Raw genomic sequence first — 26,231 nt, 5'->3', positions numbered from 1 at the left:
TACCAAAAGACAGTCCTTGGCTGTGAAAAGTTTTTGGAAATGCCCAAATCAATGAAAAAAATCACAGACCCCATCACCTCTGGCAATACTGGGGTATGATCAAGTTCCTGAGTTTACAAGGTCCTGGGTAGGTAGGTTCTACCACTTCTGAGTCTTGCCTCTCAGCCCTTTTGCTTGGTCATTTTTCAGGCAGGATTTTCCCAAGGCCAGCCTCAGAAAACATTTATCTATATTTCTAACACAGCTTTGATTACAAGACACTTGGCTTGGTTATAGTATCTCATTAACTTTTTTACCTGTGCATGCTTTAAACCACACCTTCCTGATTGCTACCTTTGAGTATTACAGCTGTAAGCCATCATGCCTGGCCCTGAAAATTATAGTTTCAATAATAAAATTTAGTAGCTACTAAGGGGTGAACCAATTATAAGTTTGTATAAAAACATTTTCACACACACATGCACGTGCGATGTTGGTCATGGAGCTTGAAGTTGGGCTTGGGTGTGGTCCCTGAACCCTTTTGCTCAAGGCTAGTGCTCTATTACTTTGAACCACAGCACCACTTCTGATTTTTTGGTGGTTAAGTGGAGATGAAGAGTCTCATGAACTTTCCTGCCCAGACTGGCTTTGAACCATAATCCTCAGATCTCAACCTCCTGAGTATCTAGGATTACAAGTGTGAGCCACCAAGGCCTGACCCACATTTTGACATATATTTATTTAATTCCAAAAGACAAAACTGAAAAATTGTGAATCAGGAACTCATGTCATCTTTAGAAAATCAGAGCTTGGTATCTACTCTCAAGTATGGTAAATAACTATGAAAAATCCCCAAATGTCCACTTTGTTTGCATAATAGGTCCTTGTGATACCAGCATATGACTGCAGAATGAAAAAAAATGTGAAGCCAAAATTCAAACTATGCTAAAATATACCATGGAACCCATTATGGCTAATGGTCATTAAAACTGAGGTCAAGGTTCATAGTTTGAAGCCAGCCGAGACAGAAAAGTCCTTGTGAGACTTTTATCTTCAATCAACCACCAGAAAACCAAAGTGGAGCAATGGCTCAAAGTGGTACATTAGCCTAGAGCAAAAAGAGCTAAGGGACAGCAGTCAGGCCCTGAGTTCAAGCCCCACAACAAAGAAATAACAACAACAACAACAAAAAAAAAGAACCAGAAAACACAACAACAAAACTGAGGTTAAGATCTGAAACTTTAAATATATTACTAGAAAATATAAGGAAACCCTTGGAACTTCTAGCTATCAGAAGATATTTTCTGAATAGGATTTCAGTCATCCAGAGGATGAGAACAAATGAAACTACATCAAATTAAAAGTTTCTACATAGCAAGAGAAACAATCACTAGACCTAAGAGACAAGCAACAGAATGTGAGAATATCTTCAATAAATAAGAGATTGATACTTAGAATATACAAAGAGCTCAAAAAAAATAAAACAGCAAAAGAGTAATCCATGTAATAAGGGAAATATAAATGTCTGATATATGAAGAGATGTTCAATATCAAAACAACACTAAGACTGCATCTTACTCTAGTCAGAATGGTATATCACCCAAGGAAACAAGCAACAAATGTGTGTGAAAGGGGAAAAACCCTCATACACTGTTAGTGAGAACGTAACCCAAGGCAATAGCCATGGAAATCAGTATGGATTTTGATTTTCCTCAAACAACTAAAACTACACCTTTCCTTATGACCCTGTTGTACCAATACTGGGCATTTATCTCACGGAGAGTAAATCAATGCTAATTATTGTAGCACTGTGTGGAATCAGCTGAGGTATCCAATAACACATGAATGAATAAAAATCTGGTTAATAATTATATATTTTATATATCACATTTGTATATATATAAACATATACATACTATAGATACACAGTCATAAAGAAAAATGAAATCATATAATTTGAAGGAAAATGGATGGAATTTTAAGGCATCATACTGAGAGAGACAGACCAAGCTCAAAAACACAGATATTGTATTTTTACGCTTTATGTATGAACTATACCTAAATCAAATATATCCATGGACACGTACATATTATAAAGAGAGATAGAGATGTGTATGTACATAGAGAGATATACACCGTATACATAATTATATATATATGGATAAACAAAATGTGAGTCAGGAGGAGAAGGGGGAAAAGGAAAAGAGCAAGACAGTAAAAGATTTTGTAACAGGGGATTGGAAACAGAAAAAAGCTGTTTGGGGGATACTAGTGGGAAAGAATTGGGCTAATAACAAAGAGGTGAATAAGAATGGGGAGAAGTGGGTTGTTTGCAATGCAGGAAAATAGAACAATGAAGCCTATTTTGAGAAAATGGGGAAATAAAAGAGAGGAATCAAAGGGCTGAGGTTGACTGGAATACACTGTACACAGAGTGGAAATGTCACAATGAAATCTTCCCCTGTAAGTAATGTAAGCTAATTTAAAAAATGAGGTCAAGAGGGCTGGGGATATAGCCTAGTGGCAAGAGTGCCTGCCTCGGATACACGAGGCTCTAGGTTCGATTCCCCAGCACCACATATACAGAAAATGGCCAGAAGCAGCGCTGTGGCTCAAGTGGCAGAGTGCTAGCCTTGAGCGGGAAGAAGCCAGGGACAGTGCTCAGGCCCTGAGTTCAAGGCCCAGGACTGGCCAAAAAAAAAAAAAAAATGAGGTCAAGAAACAGAACAGTAATGTTTCCTGATAATGGCAAAGATTGAAGTACATAGAAAAAAAAATGAACCAAAACTGAAATACTCACTCAACATATGGAAGGGGGGGGAAGGAAGCTGACAAATGATCATGAAAACCTTGTAAATGATGGTACTTAGTTGACAGGGATTACAAACATTTTCTATCATATTTGGAAATTTATAGTCTAGAAGTTATGCTTGCAATTCAAAAAAAGAAACAAAAACAAGAAAATCTGATTGTACTAAAAATAGATGCAAGAGTCCAGTGCAAGTGGCTCACACATGTAATCCTAGTTACTCAAGAGTTTAAGATTTGGAGGATCAAGGTCTGGAGGTCAGCTTTGCAGAAAAATGCAAAATTCCATCTCCAACCAACCAGCAAAATTCTAGACTGGAGGTATGCTCAAGAGACACAGTGCCATCATTAAGCAAGAAAACTGAGTATGTATGAGGTGCTGAGTTCCACGACTAGCACATGTATACACATACACACAGATGCACACACTATGTATGATGTATACATATATACACACCAGAAAGGCAAAGGACTTGGATACTTTACTGAAGGTAATACACAAACTGCCAACACACACGAAAGATGATCCTGGGAAGCATTTGAGAAATACAAATCAAAATCCTAACCTCCTATCATCTCACATGAATGTTTATTATGAAAAGTCAAAACAAGTGTTAGTCCCATTGTAAATGGGACAACCGCTACGGAAAACAGTACTGAGGTTCTTCAAAATATTAAAAACAGAACTGGCATACAATACAGCAACTTCATTCTTGGTATAAATCCAAAAGAAATGAAAGCAGAATCTCAGTGTATTTACACTCTCATGTTCACAACAGCACTGATGACAAAAGAGGTAAAGCAATCCCAAATGTCAATCAATCAATGAGTAGATGGATAATATGGTATATGCAACTAATGGAATACTGTCGAAACTCTAAAGAGAAGGAAATCCTGTTGCATGCTTATAAAATAGAAGGATGTTATGTTACTAGAGTAATTCACAAAAAGACAGTGTATGATTCCACTCATATGAAGTATCAGTAGTTAAATTCATATAAACAACAAGTAGATTAGTGGTCACCAGAGGCTGAGAGGAAAAAGTTAAGATTTCTAAGACAAAAATGTTCTAGAGACCTGTTTCCCAACAATGTGAATATACTTAATACTGTTGACTCAAGAATGATTAAGATGACAAGTTTTATGTTTTGTAGGGGTTTGTTTTCACTGCAATAAATACCTTCATAAATGGAGGCTGAGGCAAGAAGATCATTTAAGCTCAGGATTGGAGGCCAGCTTGGGAAATAGTAAAATTCTATTACAAAAACTTCTTTTAACCCATCCTACTCTTCCAGTGTGAAACATTTACTTAATGGGCAAAAGAAGGAAAAATATGTTTAACCCAAACAAATTTTGACTTCATATGGAATAAATATACTTAAAAAGATTCTCACATTAGGGGAGAGGAGGGAGACAAATTAGATGCTACTTACACTGAGCAAAGTGACTCAGAAAAGCCAGAAACAAAAGGACGAGTCAAGTACATTTTGCAGATGCCAATTTAAAATGGGTAAAGGAAGATTACTGGCAAAAAATTTTTTAATAGTAAATAAGTCACTTTATACAATTTATGGTATAAGTTACAGTGAGCATGGAAGTCTTAAATCTACCTACCTACCTATCTTCATGTTGAATATTAGTGGCTCATGCCTGTAATCCTAGCTACTCAGGAGGGCAAAAATCTGAAGATCATGGTTCCAAGCCAGCCCAGGGTGGAAAATCTGTGAGACTCTTATCTCCAATTAATAACCAAAAAGCTGAGGGTGGGGCTGCAGCACAAGTGGTACAGCACTAAACTTGAACAAATACACATACAAAAAAGCTCTGGGACAGCACCCAGGCCCTGAGTTCAAGCCTCAGGACCAGCACACACACAGAGTATAAATACTTTCTATTACCAAAAGATGAATTAACTGTAAAATATACTTTTTTCACATGTTTTTCAGGGAAACCAGTGTTAAGGAAAAATTCAGTCAACAAAGGTAATTTAACAAATGCAATTGGAATGCCATAATTTATGTGGAAAATCTACCTTGTGTATAAAACAGCCACAAAATACTTTTTCATATAGTAAGCCAGAAAGAAAGCCTCTATTCTTAGGACAGAAACAATCACAATACATTAAAATGACAAATAAGTAGTCACAGTAATACATTGGATATAGGCCCATTATCTACTTGGTTACGTAGAGAACTAGATCAAACATTGTTCCTACCTTTAGAGCAATTACACTGTACAAATTGCAAACTCATAGCTGTTTTTGAAGACAGAGTACAACCATGTCTTAAATCTAAGGACATTGGTACCTACAAGCAAAATAAGAGACACAGTCACTAAATTACCTGAAGAACACACAATCAGATACCAGCAAGAAGGCTGGAGACTGGATTAAGTGGTTGAAGTATGCAGATGTTGAGACTATGATGCCCATGGAGGCTTCAGAAATTAATGTCTATGTTCTCTTAAAGGCTAACTCTCCAGAATACCAAACAAAGAAAAGATAGAAGACTTTAAAGAAAGTTATCTGTTATGGCGCACACATGGGAAAGAAAAGCAAATGCTGTGAGAGGGGCACAAAACTGAACTTTGATTTCAACAAAATAGTGGAGCACAGACCTAAAGGATATGGGGGGAGGGGAGAGCAGGAACAGGGATATGCCTAAAATCGCCAAACCAACCAGGCAAAGGCAAACAAAATCAACCTTATCAAGACTAGGAAAGACAGCCAAAGCTTTATAGCAACCAAACACTTTACAAAGACAAAGGTTACCTACAGAAGGTTGGAGAATTTCACAGCTTGTCTTATGGTAGCCTGCATGTCTAACGTAGGTAACTACTCCCCCAAAGAGCAGAGTACCTTATTCCTGGGGAAGTTTGTTTCAATTTTCTCTGAAAACTAGTAGAACAGCTTGTGGCTTGTCACTTCTTCACCTAACTAGGAATTCTCTGAGTAAAGTTGCTCTACAAAGAATGAGTGTTCCTTGAAAACAATGAAAACCAAATGAATAGGAAACTGCCACCTGAGGAAAAAATAGTTGAGAAATGCAGCTGAAACCTTTGGAGCATAAGGGTTTGAACAATTCCCCAGGAAAAAGAAAGTATGCAGAGTAAGATCCATGCTCAGAAAGTCCATGGGACTCTTATCTCCAATTAGCCACCAAAAAAACCAAAAATGACATTGTGGCTTAGATGGTTAGGTGGCAGAGTGTTAGCCTTAAGCAAATTGAAAAGCTCAGGGAAAGTGCCCAGGCCCTGAGTCCAAGCTCCAAGACTGGAGTGCGCGCACATTCCTGCACACATACACCACCCCCTCAAAAAAAAAAATAAGATGGGCCACATTTGTGCTGATAAAGCATTTTCTAATCATTAATCAAATTACTTCTTTACTGTTAAAAAAAGATTGAGGCATATGAAGAAACAATAAAGTACACTCCATTCACGGAGCTGAGGGGAGAGTGAGGGTAAAGAAACTGTCCTATAGGAAGCACAAACGGTAAGCTTATTACACAAAGTCTTTACTTGTAGATTTGAGAGATAGGCTCTCTTACTAGATAGCTCAAACTGAGTTGCAACTACACATCCAGGCTAACCTCAAACTCATGTTTGGGTTGTAAGTGTGAGCTACCTTGGACACAGACTTTCAATCAGTTGCTTTTACATATGCTCAAAGAGCTAAAGGAAACCACAGATGAACAAAAGCAAACATGTGAAAACGTCATCAAATAGAAAATAACAATAAAGATAATTAAAAATTATGAACCTGAAAAGTGTAATAACTGAAATGAAAAATTCACTAGAGCATTTCAACAGCAAACTGCATTACATAGGTGAATTCTATCAGTAAATTTTAACATAAATGAAATAAAATTATCTAGTCTAAGGAAACAAAGTGAGCAGAATGAAGATACCATCGAGTTTATCTAGAAGTATGTATATTGAGAGTTCCAGAAAAAAATATGCATTTCTACACTCCCCAAATTTCATAGAAGACATGAATCTAAATAGTCTAAGAAATTCAATGATGTCAACAGGACATATTATAATCAAAGCATCAAAAACTGAAGATAAAGGGAGACTCTTGAAAGTGTAAGATCAAAAGTCATAAGCTTTATTAACATATAAAGTATCAGCCATCTTAACTTCAATTTCTCATCAGAAACCATGGTGGATAAAAGAAACCTATCTCCATAAGATCAGGAGGCTGAAGCAGGATAATCACATGAGCCTAGATGTTTGAGACAAACTTTGGTAACAGTGAGACTTCATCTAAAAAAATTTTTTTAAGATTGAAAAAAAAAACTTGTTTTCAACAAAACATTCCATTAAGAATAAAGAACAGGAGATTAAGGTAAAAACACTACATTAAAAGCATCTACTACTTTGACTCCATAAAGGGAAATGGTCAGATAAAACAGCAGAGACTGTATTCTGAAGAGGGGGGAAAAAAAAAACCAACATATGAGGGACGAGGTAACAAACAGTACAAGTAATGTATCCAATGCCTAACATATGAAACTGTAACCTCTCTGTACATCAGTTTGATAATAAAAATTTGAAAAAAAAACAAAAAACCTATCAGGAATCACAAGAGATAGCAGAGTAACAGAAGAGCACAGAAAACCAGGCAACAGAGAAAATTAACAGCCACTTCCAAGCTCTGTCCCAAAGAGAAGGAGAAGCAACACATGCATTCACAGGTTAAACCAAATGGCACTAGTGAGAGACTGGAAATTCTACCTGCAAGACAAACCAACACCACCTAGAAGCTTTATACTGACTTGGAAAGCCAATGGCTACTCTGGTAAGGAAGACTATTCTCTGGAAGAGACTGTCTCTCCTTTAACCATACCATTTTGAGGATCTACTGTTTGAGATTAAGACACTCCGTGGGCTTGAAAATAAGGAATAATCACAGTTCAAGAAGTCTTGGGGAGGGAGGGAACTGGGAAGCAAAATGAGGGAGAAAGTAACAAGTTTGATGAGAAACGTACTCACTGCCTTACATATGAAACTGTAACCTCTCTGTCCATCATTTTGACAATTAATTAATTTAAAAAAAGGAGTCTTGGGGATAACAGCCTGCCACACTTGTCTGGACAAGAGGCAGTCACAAGAGGTGATTGTGGAAATAGAGTCTGATGTGGTACCACATAGACATTCAAGCAATGGGGAACTCTAGCAGCAAAGGGTGCAGTAGTTGGAGACTCTTTTCAGCAAGGTATGAATCCTATCCTGAGGCTTATAGTAGAAACAAACACAGTGGTTGCATATAGAATTTGGCCTCTGTAGCCAAACTGACAACTCAGCCTGTTCCCTCTGAATTATGTGAGCTCCACAGTTAAGTAAACTGGTGGACAAGGCCTGAACTTACTGAGAAAACATGCTTCTGGGGGGCTGAGAATATGGCCTAGTAGTAAAGTGCTCGCCTCATATACATGAAACCCTGGGTTCAATTCTTCAGCATATATATATATATATATATATATATCCAGAAGTGGCAGTGACAGAGTGCTAGCCTTGAGCAAAAAGAAGCCAGGGACAGTGCTCAGGCCCTGAGTTCAAGCCCCAGGACTGGCCAAAACAAACCCCCCCTAAAACCCCAAAAACATGTTCCTGGGAACAACATCCTACCATGTATTTGCATCCATATGAATGGGGGGAGGAAATGTCTACAAAAAGTATGTAAAGACATAAAGAAAATAGCAAGATTGGAAAAACAAGTCCTTTTCTATGTGCATTACTTTAAAAATAAATTGGTTATGGTCTCCAATGAAAAGGCAGAAATGACAGAATGGTCACAAAACATGGCCGCTCATATAAATGTCACTGTAGATTTAAAAGACATGGAATTTGAAAGTAAAAGCATAGGAAAGCAGTACCAAACAAACAGTACCCTATCCCATATGACTAAACAAATTTCAAGTCAAACATGGTTATAAAAGTCAAAGGAGGAAATTTTACTAAGAGACTAATCCAAGACATAACAACTATGAACATACATGCACATGACAATAGAGCCTTATAATGACAGAACTGAATGAAGAAGACAGTTCCACAGTAACAGCTGGCAACTTCAATACTTCCTCCCTTTCTGACAGGGTCTTATGTAGCCTGGCCTCAAAGTATTTGCCGAGGCAAATCCTGAACTCAGTAGCCTCCTGCTCCTGCTCCTGATTGCTCTGATTGCCAAGTGTATACCATCACACTTAGCAAATATTCCACTTTCAATATGGATGAAAAAAAACTAGAAAGACCAATAAGAGGAGTAAGAAAATAGAAAGCTTGTCCAACACAGTATGTCCTAAAACATATTCAGAACATATCACAAAAAAGTTACCCATTTCTTTTATGAATATGGATGCAAAAGTCTTCAAAATTCGAACAAGCCAAATTTAGAAGCTTATGAAAAAGATTATAACATGACCAATTGGGAATTTTACCAAGAATGCAAATGTTCAACATAGTTCAACATGTGCTTATCAATAAAGATATACTATAATAGGAAAGGAGAAGAAACCCAGCTGATTGTCTCAACAGATGCTGAAGCATTGGCAAAACCCAAAATTCATAATAAAAAAATTATCAAAACAGAAAAAAAGGAATACTCTCAGCATGACAAAATTCATGTGAGAAATTCAGTTAACAAGTATTTCACCCACCCTTTCTCTGTCTCTTTTGTAACATTATTCTCAATGGTAAAAATTAGGCAATGTTCCTCCAGAAATGAAAAAAAAGATGCCTGTTTTGCCACTGTTATCATTAACAATGATTTTGTGTGTGTATATGTTGGTATGAGGGCTTAAATTCAGGGCCTGGGCACCATGTCTGAGCTTTTTGGTCTACCACTTGAGTTACAGCTCCACTTCCAGCTCTTTTTTTTTTTTGGTAGTTAGTTGGAGACAAGAGTCTCACTTTCCTGCCCAGGCTGGCTGTGAACCTCATTCCTCACACCTCAACCTCCTGAGTAGCTAGCATTTACAGGCATAAGCCACCAGTGGCCAATATGAATGAATTTTCTTTTTATCAGATAAGTAGCACAGGAAAAAAAAAATAGGTACATTAAACTACATCAAATTTTAAAACTGCTAGCTGCCAGTGGCTCAGACCTGTAATCCTAAGAACTCAGGAGGCTAAGATATGAGAATCACAAGCAGGAAAGTTCATGAGACATCTCCAATTAACCACCAAAACTCAAGCTGAGGCTCAAGTGGTAGAATCATTAACCTTAGAGGAAAAACTCAGGGCAGCACCCAGGCCCGGAGTTCTAGCCCCAGTACTAGCACATGTGCACGTGTGTGTGCACGCGCACCCTCCCCCCCCAACACACAAATGAAGTTATTTATCTCCCTTCTGGCTTTAACTTGTCTTTTAATACCTCATTTGTTTTAAGTAAGTTATGATGTAGTTTACCGCAGCTTCAATTTTTCTATCATACCCAAATCTCGATTTACTTTCAAGAATTCATATTGTATGTTGTGCATTTATGTATGATTGTAGGCACTTAAAATATTTCTTCAAAGGCAGAAGAGTAGAAAAATAAACAAAAGCCAGGCAATGTTGTTCAGAGTAGAGGTTATTCTGAACTTGAACCTCCCCATATCAGTGTACTCTGTAGATAATGAAAGCCCCTCATCCCGAGGGAAATTGGTAAATGAGTGTTGATGAAAAGAATGACAACTCACTGTACTACACTTTCTCACTCTTTTCCATTTAGTAAGAAATGTTATAGTGAGGAAAAGGGCAAATGGCTTTTCTTTCACCTGTATGCAGAGATTAACTAAGAAGTCCATGAACAAGGCAGTCAGATGCAATTTGCAGCCAGATGCAATTTGTAGCCATGTACCTGGATGTGCTTCCTTCTGGTGTGCTCAGAAGTCATTTGGGGATGACCTATATTCAATGCTTTCTTGGTATGCTTGTAACGCTTCTCAAGGTATCTCCTCTGTTGGTTGGTGATGCTGCTATATAACTTAATTTGCCTGGGTGACAAACATACTCTTTCATGGCCAAAAGCTTGGATCAGTCTTGCAGTGTCAATGGTGGAAATGGAGCTACTCCTTTCATGCAAAGTAACCTCTCTGTCTGTTTGGGTTAATATATCTGAGTCCCCAGGAGAAGTGGTAGTGGAAATAATGTTGGTGGGAGTATCTGTGAGCAGCTCACTTTCCTCTGAAGGTCTAGAATCTGAAGAAGTGTTGCTGATATAATTTAAACCTGGTTTTTTCAGAATATATTTATCAAATTTAATCTGTTCAATCTTAATCTGACTGGACTTCCCAGTCTGAGAAGCTACTTTGCCTTTTCTAAGATCACCTATGTTTTTATGGCCTTTTTCTAGACTTCTATAGCGCTTCTGCTTCTGAAGTTTGTTTTTCTGTTGTTTATTATTCCATTCCTTAAAGTCGCGTTCCCCTCTGCTACCATCTAGTGTACTTTCTGAGGCCTGAAGAGAGTGTGTGATGGGATCCTGAAGAAGTTTAGCCAGACGATCAAGACGCTCTATCAAAGACAGTTCTTTCTTGTCATTGACATCAAGTGGTTTCTGTTGCTTCTGTCGTTCCTGGTATTTGTTCCAGAGTTCATTCAAACTTGTAGTAGGCTGTGTTACTAGCTCTGTGATGACTTTATGGTCTTTATTTGGATCATTAATTTGTCTTTTATTTTTTAGATTATCTCTGGCCTGACTTTTAGTAGCATGTGCCTCTTCACTGTCTCCCACATTCATATTGATGCTGAGGCTCTTTACCCTGGTATAATCCATCTTAGTCTTATCCACACTTTGACAAGAAATAGGAAGACAAGTGGGCTCTCTAAGTTTGTTTGAATGATGCTGAAAGAAATCTTTCCATGACTGCCTCATAAGAGCACTTTTTCCCAAAGTCTCATGACACAAGTCTTGATCATTTGGTAGATGCACTGGATGATGAAAATAGAACTTGGCTGATCTGAAGACAGAATGAGTAGTATTTTCAAATTCTGAGTGACACTTGGACTCTGTAAGTAAGAAAAAAAAAGATATCGAATAAACTTAAGACTATTTGTATTCCCTTCACAAAATTGTATTGAGCTCCTTAGGTATAAGACAAAGATTGAAAAATAAAGTAATTTATATAAAGTATCAGAAAATTCATTCTTGCCTATCAGACATGTGTTGTATTTGGCAATCAGACTGGGAGGGATCAAAACATCTGGATTTTGGGCTGAACTTTGCCATTATGTGACAGAGATATGTGACTTTTAAGAAAAATATTTTAGTCTATAGGTAAGTTTAGCTGTTGATTTATGCACTATTACAGTGTCATTACATGTATTCTACTTGGTTTTTTTTTTAAATTTACCCTGCTAATAAAATTGAAATGGCTATGGGTAACCCAATTTTCAGTTAAGAAACTAAAGACTGTATTTTCATTATCAGTCATTAAATGGATGAAATAAAAAATATAGCTTTACATTTTTAAGCCATTTAATAGTGCTTCACTATGAACTATCTCCACTTATTTTTTAAAGATTTTGTTGTGGTAAAATATGCATGGAATAAAATTTACAATCTTCCAGCTTCACTTCTTAACAATTATTTTTCTGTATTAAATAAAAAGTCACTTGGGAATGCAATAGCATTTTACAACCTGTTACAGTTTCAATGCTTGTGTTCTCTGAAATTCATATGAAATTTAATCCCCTTGGCAATAGTATTGAGAGGTGTGGCCTTCAATGGGTAATTAAAACAAGATGGTTCCATCTTCATGAGTAGGATCAGTAACCTTTAAAAAAAGACTTAAAGAAGCCATCTACTACTGAGGATATAACCTTTTCTCCATGGGACCACAAAGCACCAAGGTGTCATTTTAGAAATAGACTAGGTTCATACCAGACACCAAATCTGCCAACAGCTTGAACCTGGACTCCTCAATCTCCAGAACTGTGAGAAATAATTTTTTTTAATGACAGCAGGAACAGATGGACTAAGACTAAGTTAAATGCACTAAAGCCTACCTCACCTCCCTTGATTCTTTGATCTATTATATTTCTCATATAGTTAGATCATCCCTCTTTACTGGATCTTTTCCAACACCATCATTTAGTACATAATAATTCCAGAAAACCTTCATATCCTTTCAGGTATTAGCCTAGTGCTCTGCTTCTTTTCATGGCCAAGCTGCTAAAGTGGAATACTGCCTCTTTTCTCTATCCCAATTCTCTCTTCAAAGTACTTCTAAAAAGAGCTACAATACTGGACTAAAACTGCTCTACTAATACCAATGAACCTCCATATACAACTAGCACCAGATTGTTTTCTGGTATTATATTCTTTTTATAGGTGATCGCTCTCCTCGTGGCTTTTAATACCCTTCTCATGTAGATAACTACTTTTTTTTTAATTAAGTTTTATTGACAAGGTGATGTGCAGAGGGGGTACAATTACATAATAAGGTAGTGAGTACATTTCTTGTCATATTTGTTATACCCTCCCTCATGTTTCTTTCCTTTCCTTAGTTCAGGTAAGCATGTATACAATATCCTGTGTACCAAAATCATATACAGTAACCACGTAGGGTATGCCAAAGGAAATTCACCTAGAACATTAAACATAACAATAGAATCCTCCTGTGTCCTTCTCTTGGAGTTCTTTTTGCTTATCCTCATCTTATATAATCATGTGTACATAGCTGTTGAGCTCTTGTGATCTTCTGATAGGTCTATCCTAGACCTTTTTATGTTTGTTTAGTAGTTGCTTGGTTTTAGATACATAATGTAAAGTCACTGATCAAAACATGTCAAAATACCATTTGAGGGGCTGGAGATATGGCCTAGTGGCAAGAGAGGCCCTGGGTTCAATTCCCCAGCACCACATATACAGAAAAAACGGCCAGAAGTGGCGCTGTGGCTCAAGTGGCAGAGTGCTAGCCTTGAGCAAAAGGAAGCCAGGGACAGTGCTCAGGCCCTGAGTCCAAGGCCCAGGACTGGCAAAAAAAAAAAAAAAAAAAAAAAAAATTGAAAAGAAGTTTGTTATTTTGCAGACCTGGTCTCTACTGTCCTGTTCCCCACTCCCCCAGATAACTACTCTTAAATTTATATTTCAAGTTATGACTTCTTTCTTGGACCCCAGATTCATATACTTAACTATACATTTGATACAGCCAACTGGATGCCACAGTCAGTTCAAAGTTTTATTATCTCCAGCTCAATTTTTATTTATTTAGTTTTTTTTAAAATGTTTTTGTCAATCATGGCATGGGGCTTGAACTCAGGGCCTGGGTGATGACTATGACTTTTACACTCAAGGTCAGCACTCTACCACTTTGAGTCATAGTTCTACTTCTGGTTTTCTGGTGGTTAACTGAAAATAAAAAGTTTCATAGATTTGCCTGCCTGGGCTGGCTTTGAACTGCAACCCTCTGATCTCAGCCTCCTGAGTGACTAGGATTAGGCATGAGCCCCCAGCACCCAGCTCATCTCAAATTTTAAATGTCCCTTACTGAAAATTCTTTGGCTTCCTCTAGGAAATACATTTTAAAAAACTATTACAAAGGAGTTTAGTACAATCTCAGAATAAAAATTAAGTATGTAAAAATTAGATTTTATATCCTTGTGGTAAAATGAAAGTAAGATTATCTAAAGTTGGTTATGCATAATATTCAATGTACATATGTGAAAATGGAACCAGGGAACTTGAAGATATGGACAGGTTGGGAAAGACAAGGGAAAATGATGGAAAGGGTGACAATGATCAAGATGCACTGCTTTCATAAACTCACATGACAAATTGAGATTCTTTTGTACAATTACTTATAGATACTATGAAATAATGCCACAAAAAATAAAGTCTACTATAGTAATAATCAACTGTTACCATATTCAAATCTACGAATACAGTAAAAACCATTGAAGGATACTTTAAATGAGTGAATATCTTAATAAAGCTGTTTGAAAACTGCTCCATGGCCACTTGGAAAAGCTTACAGTTTTATGAAAAAGATTATTTTATATTTAGACTTACATATACATTAGATCAATTTCATTATACTTAAAGTGTTTTATAGCTTTATGATGTAATAAACCATGTGTGCTGAAACCCCTTCCCTACTACTGTTCTGTATTTGTCCTGTCTTTTGGAGGTCTCCTAAGGTTTTCTGTTAGTCTCAACTTTGCCTTACAACGACATTCTCCTTCTCTGGCACTCTTTTTTTTTTTTTTTTTTTGGCCACTCTTGGGACTTGAACTCAGGGCCTGAGCACTGTCCCTAGCTTTTTTTTTTTTTTGCTCAAAGCTAGCATTCTACCACTTAAGCACAGTACCACTTCTGCCTTTTTCTAAATACTGAGGTGCTGAGGAATTGAACCCAGAGCTTCATGTATGTGAGGCAAGCACTCTACCACTAGGACATATGCCTAGCCCCCTTAGGCACTTTTTGACTAACAGTACGTCCTAGGTTTATTTTCACATAATTAGCTATCTTCATTCTTAAGGCAAAATAACTTTTTTATTGGTAGAGGTCCTGCTTCTCATCTTATATATTTTCTAGTAAGTTAGATATTTAAATATTTCTGTAGAAATATAAATACATACATATATATGTATGTGTGTATATACATACATACATATATATATATGGCATGGACTTTCCTCTAGTAGCTCACCTCTATAATCCTAGCTACTAGAATCTTAATTGGAGATAAAAGTCTTAGAAACTTAGAAACTTTCCTGGCTGACTTTGAAACATGATCTTCAGAGCTCTTCCTCCTGAATAACTCACATTATAGGTATGAGCCACTGGTACCCAGCTTCATCTTCATTTATCTGTCTTTCTGTCTGCTTGCCCTCTTTCCCCTTTTTTGGGGGGGCGGGGGGGGAGGTCAGTCATGGGGCTTCAACTCCCTGAACTTTTTCACTCAAAGCTAATCCTCTACCACTTTGAGCCATAGTGCCACTTCACCGTGTTGGATCTTTACAGCCCTAAAATTCCTTTATTTCTGCGGGGGGGAGGGATGAGGGGGCGGGTCCTGGGACTTGAACTCCAGGCCCAAAGTTCTGTCTCTGAGATTTTTTTTTTTGTTCAAAGCTAGTGCAACTTGAGCCACAGCTCCACTTCTGGCTTTTCTAGGTGGTAACTAGAACTAAGACTCTCATGGACTTTCCTCCCCAGGCTGGCTTTGAACTACAATCCTCAGATCTCCTGAGTAGCTAGGATTACAAGTGTGAGCCACTGGCACCCAGCTTCCATTATTTTTTTTTAACTTTTTATTTCATCTCTTCTCTAAAGTAGTGTAATTTTTCATTTGAATTTGTTCCTTAAATCTCCCTTTTCACCAACTGATTTTATACATTTCAAGACTTCTAGAAACAAAATATAAAATATAGAAAAAAATTTTCTCTACTTGAGTATGATTTTGCAGGGTATATTTTTCATTTTTCTTTTGGTCCAAGACCAGAACTTGAGCTCAGTACCTGACACTTTCACTCACTAGACAATATTCTACCAAATGAGCCACACCTCCAACCCCTCATTTTGCTTTTACAAGCTGTCTGTCATACTACCCACTACAGAGCTGCAATATTTTGATCCTTCACCTTATTAATTTTTTGTGTATGGTTAAAAAAGACTAAAATCGTCGTAATGTTAAGTATATTTACATAATCATACAACAGATGTTTTTCATCTTACAATACTTAAATACTAGTACAAATAAACCATAATTCTTCACCTTGAAAACCAACTTTTTTGTTTCTATGACTTTTGCCTACTTTAGAAACTATGTATCAGTGGAAGCTTATTGTATTTGTCCTTTTGTGACTGGCCTATTTTACTCAATGTAATGTCCTTGAGGTCCATCCATGTTGTAGAATATAAAATAATTTCTTTATGAATGCTGCATAATATAAGAAAAAAAGCACAATTTATTTGATCTTGTTTTGTTTCTTTGCAACAGGTCTAAGTGGTATAGGCAGCCCTAAACCCATAATCCTGTCTACCTTCCCAATTACAGGGATTATAGGTGCAGACCACTACACCTGGCTCTTTTATTTCATTCTGTTCATCCATTTGCTTATTCATTGGATAAAAAGCTCTAGGCTTTTGTGGAATTATCCTACCTCTGCCTTCCAACTGCTGAAAACTGTACTGATCAACAATAATTCTTTTTTTCATGTTCATCTGATGGACATGTGGATTGTACTCATCACTCAGCTATGATAAGCAGTGCTGTGATAAACATAGATGTGCAGTTTGAGATCTTTGCTTTAAACTCTTCTGGATATATATTCAGATATAGGACTGATAATGGTGGGCTGGGAATGTAGTTTAATGGTAGAGTGCTTGTCCTGCATACATGAAGCTATGGGTTGGAATCCTCAGCACAACATAAAGAGAAAAAGCCAAAAGTGGCTCTGAGCAGAAAGTGGCCTTGAGCAGAAAGAAGCTAGTGACAGTGCTTAGGACCTGAGTCCAAGCTCCAGGACTGGCAAAAAAAAAAAAAAAAAGTAAATTTTTAATATTTTCAATCCAGAATCGGTTGAAGCCATGAGTGCAAAATCCACAGATAGAGAAAGGCCAACTGTATTCACTTATAATCCTATTTCTAAGTTGCTATATCTCTTCCCAGAAGTAACTATTATTTTGCAAACTAATATATATGTCCACATAGATAACACAGCATTAAAATGATCTGAGTTTTTTTAAGCAAAAAAAGAAAAATGTGTGTGCAAACCATGAAGTTATAGTCCCATCAGAAAAATAAAGAAACACATACCAGTCCTCACACGCACTGGAGCACACACCCCACTCGCATTACCTGAAATATCTATTTGTAAGGATTCTTTCTCTTTTGGCCCAGCTTCCTTACAAACAGTTCTTTTAATATGAATTTCTTCTTTCTGTTTAAAGGCTTTAGTTTCTGGTAGGTTTTCAATCTTCTTGTCTACTACTTGAGCTGAGTCCTCAGCAGTGGTAGTATCACTGGAATCTAAGAGAGGAAACATGACACATTAATAAAGACTGGAAGTTGATAAAAATCTTAAAATGCTTCTATTATATCAAAAGTATTTTTACTGGTATGGAAAAATAAATGTGGTCAATCCAAATGTGTTTAGAAAATAGTATAAACTGGAGAACAAGTAAGTCATTCAATAAATTAGTTAAATGAATAGAACAGACAATTCCCATAAGAAACATGAAAGGCCAATAAATACAATTTAAAAATTCAACACTGTCAGATACCAGGAAAATGCAAGTCAAAATGGCACTGAGATTCTAAAAAATAAATAGCAATAAAATGCTGATGAGGCTATGAGGCTTGGGAAATGTGTCAGAAGAGGAGGAATCCTTCCTTATATACTGTTGGTGGGGACAGACCAATGAATTAGTTCAATCATGATACAAATCAATATTTTTGGAATTTCCTTAAAAAAAAAAACAAAACAGCAACACAGAACCACGTGCTCCTAGGTATTCACCAAAAGGAATATATAAATCATGCACCAGGTTTATAGCAGCTTTAGTCTCAGAAGGCAAATTATGGAATCAACCAGGGAGCCTGTCAACACATGAACAAATAAAGAAAATATGGTATATGTACACAAAGGAGTTTTATTCAGCCATTAAAAAAAAAAAGTAGCTTCGTGTGACCGAAGTCTGTAACCAAGTCTAGCCAGTAGGATGTAAGTGGAACAGTAAATGTAAATTCTAAAAGAACCCTTAAAAATAAATATGCTTTTGTATACTGTAGCTAATAGCTACCATTGGGGAATGAACACCAAAATGTTTAGGCAACAGAAGAAAAAGAATATTGTTCCCTGCTATGCTACTCTGCCAACCTTGAATGTCTGTCCCTGAATTTTTATGAGAAAGATATGCTTCTGTTCATTCCTCCCTTCCTTTGGATCTTCTGGGCACTGGCCCTGAACTCTACCACTTTGAGCCACAGTTCCACTTCGAGTTTTCTGGTAGTTAATTGGACATAGTCTCATGAACTTTCCTGACCAGGTTGGCAGGATCCTCTGATCTCAGCCTCCTGAGTAGCCAGGATTAAGGCTCCTGGCATGCTTCTGTTTCTTCAAGGCCATGTTTTATTTTTGTTTTCATCTCTAAGGGCCAAAGTGAATTCTAATTTAAATATACTATTATGGGCATTTTTAATCGGCAAAATCCTGATAAAGTAAAATAAGTAGCTAGTTCAATAGTAAACAAGTTAAATTCTTAAGGTTGAGGTTTAACAACAGTATTAGAGTGTCCACCTTGTGGTATATCAAAATTATTTTATCAATAAAGACAAAAAGTTTGTTAAATAAGTTTCTGACAATGTGATTAATGTGTTTTATATTCAAAAGTTATCCAAGAATATTCTGTTCAGTTACCTGCAGTGTTTTTCTGCAAACATTCATTTCCTTCAGGCCAGGCAATCTTAGTCACAACACTTTGACTAAATATCTCTTCTTTATTTTTACCTGAGAGAATTTCTGGCACTTGAATTGGAGCCTCTGGAACAATGACATCATTAGATTCCATAGAGAAGGAAAATATTATGTATACAATACACAAATAACTCTTATCTGTCTTCACCCTCATAACACACTTCAGTAGACTTCATTATATAAAACCATGACATGAATTGGGGAGTTTTCCCTATTTTTCTAGGTATAACAAGTTAATGTTTTTTGATAGTTGGGTGAAGTAAAAAAGAATAGATCTGGTTGTTTTTCAAAGTGAAAAGTAGACTTAAACATTTCCTGGACTAGAAAAAAATCTGTTGTCTACTACAGAGTCAATTCTTTTTTTTGGCCAGTCCTGGGGACTGGACTCAGGGCCTGAGCACTGTCCCTGGCTTCTTCCCGCTCAAGGCTAGCACTCTGCCACTTGAGCCACAGCGCCCCTTCTGGCCATTTTCTGTATATGTGGTGCTGGGGAATCGAACCCAGGGCCTCATGTATATGAGGCAGGCACTCTTGCCACTAGGCCATATCCCCAGCCCCTACAGAGTCAATTTTGGTATTTCACTTAATCCAAGAAAACACCTCATCTAGATTTCATTTATAAAAGTATTCTCATATATTTTTTTAAAATTTCATGTAGTTATTTTGAATCTGTCTAAAATTTTTTCTTACATCTTTCTTCTTGGTCACACTTCACTGTTTTTATCTCTATGCCTATTTCTCAACAAAGAAATAAAAAAGACAACAGAGATAACTAAAACCAAAGAATCCGTCTAAGTTTTACTTATGCTACTCTTTACTTTTAAAGTCATTGTGTTTTCCTACTTAATATGACTTCAATACTGCTAATCTATTTGATCTAAATGTATTCTGAAATATTTATAACACTTAGCTAAATGTTATTAAGACATTTTAGGCACACCAAAGGTATAAATACCATAATAAAGTGAATAAAATGAAGATATTAGCAACTAAACTTAATAAAACATTACAGACATAATAATTCTTATTTAAGTCTCAATAATGCTTCTCCTCTCAAATCTTACATTGAATTTAGGGTTTCTCAATCTCAAGGATGCTTAATAATTTTTTATAAATTGCAATAATACTAACCAATTAATAAGGTATAATAATCTCCAAATTAATTTTTTTTTGCCAGTCCTGGGGCTTGAACTCAGGGCCTACGAACTGTCTTTGAGCTCTGTTTGCTCAAGGCTAGTTAGTGCTCTACCACTTGAGCCACAGAGCCACTTCTGGCTTTTTTCTATGTATGTGGTACCGAGAATTTGAACCCAGGGCTTCAGGCACGCTATGCGAACACTCTACCACTAAGCCAAACTCCTGGTACCTCTTCAAATGAATCTTATACAAAAGGTCAAAAGGTTCAATACTGTATTCAATATTCATGATTCAGAGATTTAGTGAAATCAATATGTGACTCTGACTTTCAGTGTTATTCTACTATTTGATTATCGTATCATCTCACCATATCATCAACACTAGGCTGTTTCCAAATTTTTACACTGAAAAGCATTACACTGTAGTCTTATAAAATTTACTATTGGTTGCGTGACTGCAAATATTCTGTGAGTCTGGTGGTATGGTTCGGTTTTTATGTTTTGTCAGTTGTGGGTCTTGAACGCAGAGCCTGGGCTGCTATCTCTGAGCTTTTGTGCTCAAGGATAGCACTCTACCACTTTGAGCCACAACACCACTTCTGGTTTTCTGGCAGTTAACTGAAGATATGAGTCTCAAAGACTTCTTGCCCTGGCTGGCTCTGAACACCAATCCTCAGATCTCAGCTTCCTGAGCAGCCAGGATTACAGAGATGAGCCACCAGCACCTGCCCCTCAGTCTGTTTCATCTGTTAGTTTATTTATAATGTCTTTTATGCATGAAAGTTTTTGTTTTAACATTGAAAAATTTAACAAACCTCATATATTTGTTTTTTATTCTCTAGGATCTTATGTTTTGTCTCAAGAAATCATAAATTACCCATGATCATAAAGATATACTATCTAAATTCTAAAAAAGTTTTCCTTTTTACACTGAATATGCCTAGAATACATTTTCTGTTCATCATGAAGTTGGTATTTGATAGCTATCCAAGCCCTAGAGAATAGCTTATCTTCATTTCTCTATATATTACTCTATTGGTATATATTAAACTTCTACATTCAAAATGTATTTTAGGATCTCAATTGTTTTCTGTTTACTCTTTTAGAAATGATACTTTAAAAAAGCTACGTATGGAATAAGTTTTGATGTCTGGCATAGTAATTCCCTTACCTTATCATTTATCCATATTTTTTAATTTCCCATAAAATTTACACATCAGCCTGTCAAATTCCAAGCAATACTCTACCGGAATGAGCCACTGGTGCACAGCTCTTTGTAACATTTTCAAAGGAATATATTAATATCTTACTTTCTTGTATATGCCCAATATAATATCAAGAAAAAAAGAGTTCATAATGAATCAGTAAAAGGATAAAGACTACACAATATTCTCAGAATGAAAAGGAGGAAACAGGTCACAAAATACACAAAATCTCATTACCTGAATCACCTTTCTGAAAGGGCTTTTTCCCAACCAAGAAAGATGCCTTAGTTACAGCCCTTTTACTGTAGATCCCTTCTTCATGTTTAATATTTACAGTATCTGGGAGATTATCATCCCTTGTGCCTAGCACTTGAGCTGGAAAGTCTGGAGCAATAGCATCATTGGATCCTATAAAAATGTGGGGGGGGGAAAATAACATCAGTACTAACACAGACTTCAAGTTGATAAGGAATTCTAAAGAAATTGCCTTAAGAGGAAAATCTGTGATGAGAGTGTTAGAGAGTAAATTAGGATATGTCAGCCAAACTAAAGCTATCAGACATTTGGAATAAATGCCAGCAAAGAAGCAAATGACATGAGAGAAGACATAAAAAGTGAAGCATTATATTCAGGAAGAAGACTACTTTCAGCATTCCAAAAAGTTTCTGAAGGAAGAAGATAATGGATTATGACTTGGAGACTGAAGAATTGGCTTTTCTGGCTTGAGGAGAAAGGCAGAAAGGTATGAGATCTTGCCTAAAAATAATTAAAGCAAAAAAAGGCTGTAGTCTAGAAAGTGTGAAGCCCCAACTTAAAAGCTCAATATAAAAAAAAGGGGGGGGGAGCAAGAAAAGAACAGAACAGAACATTTCTGGATATACAAGGGTTTGTAGTAATTACAGAATTGTCTTCTATGAAACAGATTTTCTTTTTGAATGCAGGATTCCCTGTATTACAGGAAGCAGATACTTTGTTCACCTTTCACTGCTTCTTCCTCAACCACCTTGTTTTATCAAATGGCACTTCTACTCATCCAGTTTCTCATTTTTTCCTATTCCTATCCCTTTTTTCCATATGCCATCACCAAGTAAAGGATGAATGTTTTCAAACTACAAGTGATCCTGTCCATTATTTATATCAGTTTAACCCTAGATGCTACTAGCAACAGCCTTCTAACAAACATGTACCTCTACTTACTTTGTCCTTCTTTACATTGACTCTCTGACTTTTCTTCTGCAAGTCATTTCAACACACAGGCAGAATCAATCTCGTAAGTATAAATAAAACCACACATGCTTACTAAAGTCCAAATGCTTTAATATAGTTTACATGTCTGTGCATAATTTTACACCTATCTTTAAATCATATTTACCCACTACATTAACCCACCTACATTTACCCACCTACATTAACCTATTTAACACATCTTATGGGAGGGGCACTGTTTCGGACTAAGCTCATGCATTGTAGGCCTGCCAAAATGGAGTCACTCATGTTTAAGCACTATGCAATCAATAAAAACTTCAAGGAGGAAAATATTCCTAAATAGACCATTTTCCATTAAAAGTGAGATTTGCAACAACCAATTGAAAATGACCATTTCAACAAAATAGGAAGAAAAAGTAAGCCTTTTCTTTAATCCTTACAAGCAAATAACATGCTAACCAATCTGGTATATGAGGTGGGAGAGTAATTATTCTTTTTCCTTGTTCTTGGGTCTGGTTATCTTATCAAAACCAACTGATTTGCCAGCAGCAGATTATTCAGTAATCAATTATGCAGTGGGTTACTGACTGATTCAAGGGTATTTAATAAAAAGCCAATTTCATTTTTAAACTAATTTAAAAAATTCCATCTTGAATCTGAACTTACGGCCTCTACCACTTGAGCCATATTCCTTACCCTTTCTGCCTGTGATCTTTCAGATATGATCTTGAACGTTTGTCCATGACCAATAAGGGCTCTACTTCTGGCTTATGTTCTTGGTGATCAATTGGAGATAAGTCTCATGGAGTGGGCTGAGAATATGGCCTAGTGGTAGAGTGCTTGCCTTGCATACATGAAGCCCTGGGTTTGATTCCTCAGCACCACATATACAGGGAAAAAAAAAAGCAAGCCAGAAGTGGCGCTGTTGCTCAAGTGGTAGAATGCTAGCCTTGAGCGAAAAGAAGCCAGGGACAGTGCTCAGGCCCTGTCAAGCCTCAGGACTGGCCAAAAAACAAAAAAAAGTCTCATGGATTTTCCTGCCCAGGCTGGCTTTGAACTGTAATCCTGAGGATCTCACCTCTTGGCAGCTAGGATTACAGGCATGAGCCATCAGCACCCTGCCACTCTACCTTCTTTTATCAAATGGCTTCTGGGTTTGAGGCACAGTGGTCACAACATATCTTGCCTCCACTCTTTGCCCTCATTCTCTATTTTTCAGCTCAAAAATTGTCTCCCAGAAGAGGAGAAAATAGATTATACATACCTTGGGGGTTGAGGAATGATCTTCTAAAATCAAAGTGAGTTCCCTTGTTTTTTACTCATAGAACTTTGTCCTTAACATTTACTATTTGTTACAGTTTATTGTTTGATGACTATCTCCCTCCTTGAATTTAAACTCTAGACTAGGAGGGGCCATGTGTAACTTTGTATACCCCTTGTAAATGTAGCACCTATTAACAGGATCTTCTTGGAATCAACTAACAACTTTAATATTTATTGGTTAAAAAAACAAATGAATATTAACTAATAGCTTCCTGTCATTAAAAAATATAATCTAAGCCAGGCTCCAGTTTAGATTACAGGCTCACATCTGTAATCCTAGCTACTCGAGAGGCTGAGATCTGAGTATTGTGGTTCAAAGCCAGCCCAGGCAGGATTAGCTACCAGAAAACCATATATATATATATAATATAATATAATACATATAGAGTACATATAATACACGCATACACACATATATAACCTAGTTTTAAAAATTAGAAAAACATGGAAAAAACACAAACTTGAACATATATTGGGATCAGATTACGTACAGTTTCTTATTTTTTCACTCTAGTAGCAATGTATTTCCCATAGTATAAGACACCATATCAATGAGTAATTTTCTTCTCCATCACCCACCAGTGTTACATCTTTAAGTTAGTCTCTTCAACTAGATAGAAATCTCAGAAACATACACAAATAGCAAGACACTAGAAGTACTGGAACAAAAAGTACTAGGACACTTGACTACAATTCTATTATCTATAGATATTCTGTCTTTGAAACTAATGTCTTTAAAACTAAAAATGGGAAGGATCAAAGAATTTCCTACTGACAATAAATTGAGCCTGTTTCACCTCTGGAAAGTGTGCATTTAAAAATCAGTCAGCCAGGAGTTGGTGGCTCATACCTGTAATCTTAAGCAACTCTGGTGGCTAAAATCTGAGAATCACAATTGGAAGCAAGCCCAGGTAAGGAAGTCCATGCGGTTCTTACCTCCAATCAACCACCAAAAAGCCTGAAGTAGAGTGGTTCAAGTGGCAGAGCACCACTTGAGCAAAATACTAAGGGGAAACAGTGTCCAGGATCTGAGTTCAAACCCAAGTATTAGTGCATGTGTGCCCCCCACCCTGCCAAGATCATTGTAGTCAAGGAATGAAAACATCTTGAATTCTGGTTATAGAACTAATATGCACACTTGAAGAGCATTTTTGTGGTTCATTCTTTCATCTCTATCAAAGTAGAAAATTAGAGGTTATATCAAAGGCTTTAGTACAGTTGATATTAGAAATTACTTGGGCTGGGGATAAGGCCTAGTGGCAAGAGTGCCTGCCTCGGATACACGAGGCCCTAGGTTCGATTCCCCAGCACCACACATACAGAAAACGGCCAGAAGCGGCGCTGTGGCTCAAGTGGCAGAGTGCTAGCCTTGAGCGGGAAGAAGCCAGGGACAGTGCTCAGGCCCTGAGTCCAAGGCCCAGGACTGGCAAAAAAAAAAAAAAAAGAAATTACTTGATCTTCGGTTAAAATTGTTTTAAGAAGCAAGTGTATAGGGAGTCAGAGTAGGAAGGTTGAGTACATGGTACACATACGTGGAAATATCATAATACAACTCCCATATAACCAATATGTAGTAATGAAGAATCTTAAAAAAAAAAAAAAGATACTGCTTGGTCTCTTAGTAAAACAAGAAACAAGAAAAAAAGTCTGCCTACTGCTAGGTCAACTTCTCCTTTTCATATAGATATAGAGATATAGATACACATGACATATGTATATATATGTATATATATATATATATGGGGGAAAAAGGGAGGGAGGGAGGGAAGGAGGGAAAGAGGGAGGGAAGGAGGGAGAGAGAGAGAGAGAGAGAGAGAATATCAAAGCAAACTAAGTTATCTCCTGTAGAATACCCAAGATGTTATCTCTCAATCAAACCCTCACACCACACCAACTCAGTATACTTCAAAACAAAACAAAACCAAGCAAAACAAAATAAAAGGAATCAGGCTGGGATGTAGCTCAGTGGCAAAGCGCTTGCCTAGCAAGTGCAACATCCTAGGTTCGATCCCCAGTACCCAAAAAAAGAAAAAGAAAAAGAAAAAAGAGAAAATAAAAGGAATCAAAATAAAACAAACACATTTTACAGATAGCACTTATTGAGCTCTTTCTACTTTGTGGTTCCCCAATGAAGAAGTCAAAAGGAAGATGCTGAAAGATATTTTTA

General features: G+C 36.8%; 1 protein-coding gene across 1 annotated transcript in view; it reads right to left on the bottom strand.

Moving 5' to 3' along the window:
* Positions 1-26,231, bottom strand: part of Alms1 (ALMS1 centrosome and basal body associated protein) — a 146,751-nt gene that overhangs the window by 21,072 nt on the left and 99,448 nt on the right. The window contains exons 19-22 of the mRNA XM_048352749.1: positions 21,773-21,943; positions 19,138-19,260; positions 17,577-17,747; positions 10,631-11,781 (exon numbers count right to left, since the gene is read on the bottom strand). Of these exons, the coding sequence (XP_048208706.1) occupies positions 10,631-11,781; positions 17,577-17,747; positions 19,138-19,260; positions 21,773-21,943 (1,616 nt within the window). The remainder of the gene's footprint in view (positions 1-10,630; positions 11,782-17,576; positions 17,748-19,137; positions 19,261-21,772; positions 21,944-26,231) is intronic.

This window comes from Perognathus longimembris, chromosome 8, assembly GCF_023159225.1.
Source record: "Perognathus longimembris pacificus isolate PPM17 chromosome 8, ASM2315922v1, whole genome shotgun sequence".
Lineage (NCBI taxonomy): Eukaryota > Metazoa > Chordata > Mammalia > Rodentia > Heteromyidae > Perognathus > Perognathus longimembris.
This window is presented reverse-complemented; position numbering and strand designations above follow the sequence as displayed.